General features: G+C 42.8%; 1 protein-coding gene across 1 annotated transcript; it reads left to right on the top strand.

Annotated features, from left to right (window-relative positions):
* The first annotated feature begins 777 nt into the window (after positions 1 to 777).
* Positions 778 to 2638, top strand: LOC118893956 (cleavage and polyadenylation specificity factor subunit 6-like). Its single transcript, XM_036849646.1, is given in 1 exon segment — positions 778 to 2638. A coding segment is annotated over 1 exon segment (1776 nt). The 3' UTR covers positions 2554 to 2638.
* The last annotated feature ends 1087 nt before the right edge of the window (positions 2639 to 3725 follow it).

Genomic DNA, 3725 nt, shown 5'->3' on the forward strand with positions numbered 1-3725 from the left:
GATCAGTGCCCTTATAAAACAGACCCCGCAGAGATCCCTCACCCCTCATGACATGTGAGGGTGCAGCAAAAAGACAGCCATCTATGAACAAGGAAGTGGGTCTCACCAGACACCAAATCTGCCAGCATCTTGATCTTGGACTTCCCAGCCTCCAGAACTGTGAGAAATAAATTTATGTTGTTTATAAGCCACCCAGTCTGTGGTATTTTTTTATAGCAGCCCTAACAGACAAAGACAATATGCTATATTCATATAATGGAGTACTATTAGGCAACATAAAGGAATGAACAATTGATACACATGCGTGGATGGATCTCAGAAGCATTATGTCAAGTGGAAGAAGCCAGACTCAAAAGACAACATATAGTTTAATTGTATTCACATGAAATTTCTAGAAAAGGCAAAACTGTAGAGACAGAAAGCAGATGAGTGGTTGCCTGAGGCTGGGAGTAGGATCAGGAATCAACTATAGACAAACACAGGGAACTTTTTGAAGTGAAAGAAGTATTTCAAACTTGGATCGTGATGATGATTGCACAATTGCAGAAATTTACTAAAAATCGCTGAATTATCCATTTACAATGAGTGAATTGTACAGTATATAAATTATCCCTCAATAAAGCTGTTAAAAGTAAAAAATAAATAAATGAAGGTAAGAGCAGAAGTGAAGAATAGAAAGTATGGAAACAATAGGAGCATTCATGGAATAGGAGAAAAGAAAGACATGCACAAATTCACAAAGAAGCCATATCACCACAGACTGTGGACGTAGGCATAATGCTTCCTTGCCTTCTGTGTTTTATCCTTTATGTTAAGATTTTAGACAGAGATCTGCTGCTACCGCTGCGGGCAGACCTGCAGGAGGCAGCGGGTGGAGGCAGCCTAGGCCGAGAGAAGATAGCGGATGGTGTGGACCACACAGACATTTACGTGGATGTGGGCAAAGAGTTCAACTAGGAAGATGAATATGGTGGGCATGATCAGATAGATTTGTATGATGATGTCATCTCTCCATCTGCAAATAATGGAGATGCCCCAGAAGATCAGGATTACATGGATACTCTCCCACCAACTGTTGGTGATGATGTGGGTAAAGGAGCAGCACCAAATGTTGTCTATACATATACTGGAAAGAGAATTGCATTGTATATTGGAAATCTAACATGGTGGACAACAGATGAAGACTTAACTGAAGCAGTTCATTCTTTGGGAGTAACTGATATTTTGGAGATAAAATTTTTTGAAAATCAGGCAAATGGCCAGTCAGAGGGGTTTGCCCTTCTTGGTGTTGGATCTGAAGCATCCTCAAAAAAGTTAATGGATCTGTTGCCTAAAGGAGAACTTCATGGTCAGAATCCTGTTGTAACTCCATGCAATAAACAGTTCCTGAGTCAATCTGAAATGCAGTCCAGGAAAACTACACAATCAGGACAAATGTCTGGGGAAGGTAAAGCTGGTCCTCCGGGAGGCAGTTCACGTGCAGCATTTCCACAAGGTGGTAGAAGACAGGCCTGTTTTCCAGGGGCTGTTCCTAGTGGGGACAGATTTCTTGGACCAGCAGGACCAGGAGGGTCACCTCCACCTTTTCCAGCTGGACAGACTCCACCGCGTCCAACCTTGGGTCCTCCAGGCCCACCCGGTCCACCAGGTCCTCCACCTCCTGGTCAGGTTCTGCCTCCTCCTTTAGCTGGGCCTCCTAATCGAGGAGATTGCCCTCCACCACCAGTTCTTTTTCCTGGACAACCTTTTGGGCAGCCTCCATTGGGTCGGCTTCCTCCTGCTCCTCCACCTCCAGTTCCAGGCTACGGCCCCCCTCCTGGTCCACCACCTCCACAACAGGGACCACCTCCACTTCCAGGCCCCTTTCCGACTCACCTACCTGGCCCTCTTGGGCCACCCCTTATGCTCGCTCCTCCTCTGTATCTTCCTGGACCTCCTCCAGGTGCCCCACCACCAGCTCCACATGTGAACCCAGCTTTCTTTCCTCTACCAACTAACAGCGGCATGCCTACACCACACAGCTAGGGGCCACCACCAACAGATCCATGTGGCCAGCCTCCACCATATGATAGGGGTGACTGTGGGCCTCCTGGAAGGAAAATGGATACTGCAAGAACACCATTGAGTGAAGCTGAGTTTGAAGAAATCATGAATAGAAATAGGGCAATCTCAAGCAATGCTATTTCAAGACCTGTGTCTGATGCCAGTGCTGGTGATTATGGGAGTGCTATTGAGACATTGGTAACTGCAATTTCTTTAATTAAACAATCCAAAGTATCTGCTGATGATCATTGCAAAGTTCTTATTAGCTCTTTGCAAGATTGCCTTCATGGAACTGAATCCCAGTCTTATGGTTCTGGATCAAGACGTGAACGATCAAGAGAAAGGGATCATAGTAGATCACGAGAAAAGAGTCGGCGTCGTAAATTCCACAGTGGAGATCATCATGATGATTATTACAGAGAGAGAAGCAGAGAACGAGAGAGACACCGGGACCGGGACCGGGACCGGGACCGAGAGCGTGACCGAGAGCGCGAGTATCTTCATCGTTAGAAGCTGAAGGAAGAAGAGCAACTTCCAAGACAAAACAGTCTTCATGGGGGAAAAATGATGCTTGTCCAGCAGCTCGCTTCTTGTGATTGAACTGAACCTGTAAGGATTCATGGATAAAATGAACAGGAATAGATCTGAATAAAGCACATCTGCATAAATGGTAACCAGTAGCTCTACTATTATTTTTTATGTTGCTTACCTGTTTTATATGAAGGAAACCTGTGTGATTTAAAAAGTTACAGCTTTTGCAACTTTATCACTGGTTATATACATTTAGCCATTATAATGGGCACGCAATTGAAAAAAAACCTCAAGTAAATGCTTGTTTTATGGTAGTTTGTTCTTGTTAAAAATGTACATGTGATAATGACTGTAAACAACACCACTTTGATTACAATAGATGTCGTGTTGTAATAAACTGTTTAATGGGGAAAAAAATATTTTAGACAAATTGCACACTACCAGAGTTTACAAAATTTTAGAAATATTTGGTATGAACACCATAATTTCAAATGCTCTAACAGCTCAAGAAAATAGGTGCAGTAGAACACCGCATATATATCTGCCACTGCTTCTTTGTATGTTACCTTTCCTTGAGCATTTGGCTTCTTGATTTAACTCATACATATTATATTACTTTTGCACCAAATGAATTATGCCAATGTTTTATGCCATTTTCAGTAGCTTGCAGTACCTATGGAGGCAAGTTGAATCACTTTGCTGTACACCTGAAACTAACACAATATTGTAAATCAACTGTAGTTCAACTTAAAAAAGATAATAGCTATAATTCCCTGTGCTGTACAATATATCCTTGTTGCTTATCAATCTTACACATAGTAGTTTGTACCTCTTAATCCCATACCCATAACATGCCCCTCCCTCCTTCCCTCTCCCCACTGGTAACAACAAGTTTTATTTATTTATTTGTTTGTTTGTTTGTTTGTTTACATCTTTATTGGAGTATAATTGCTTTACAATGGTGTGTTAGTTTCTGCTGTATAACAAAGTGAATCAGCCACATACATACACATATCCCCATATCCCCTCCCTCTTGCGTCTCCCTCCCACCCTCCCTATCCCAACCCTCTAGGTGGTCACAAAGCACTGAGCTGATCTCCCTGTGCTATGCAGCTGCTTCCCACTATCTATTTTACAGTTGGTAGTGTATA

Source organism: Balaenoptera musculus, chromosome 4 (assembly GCF_009873245.2).
Source record: "Balaenoptera musculus isolate JJ_BM4_2016_0621 chromosome 4, mBalMus1.pri.v3, whole genome shotgun sequence".
In the NCBI taxonomy this organism is placed as follows: Eukaryota; Metazoa; Chordata; class Mammalia; order Artiodactyla; family Balaenopteridae; genus Balaenoptera; species Balaenoptera musculus.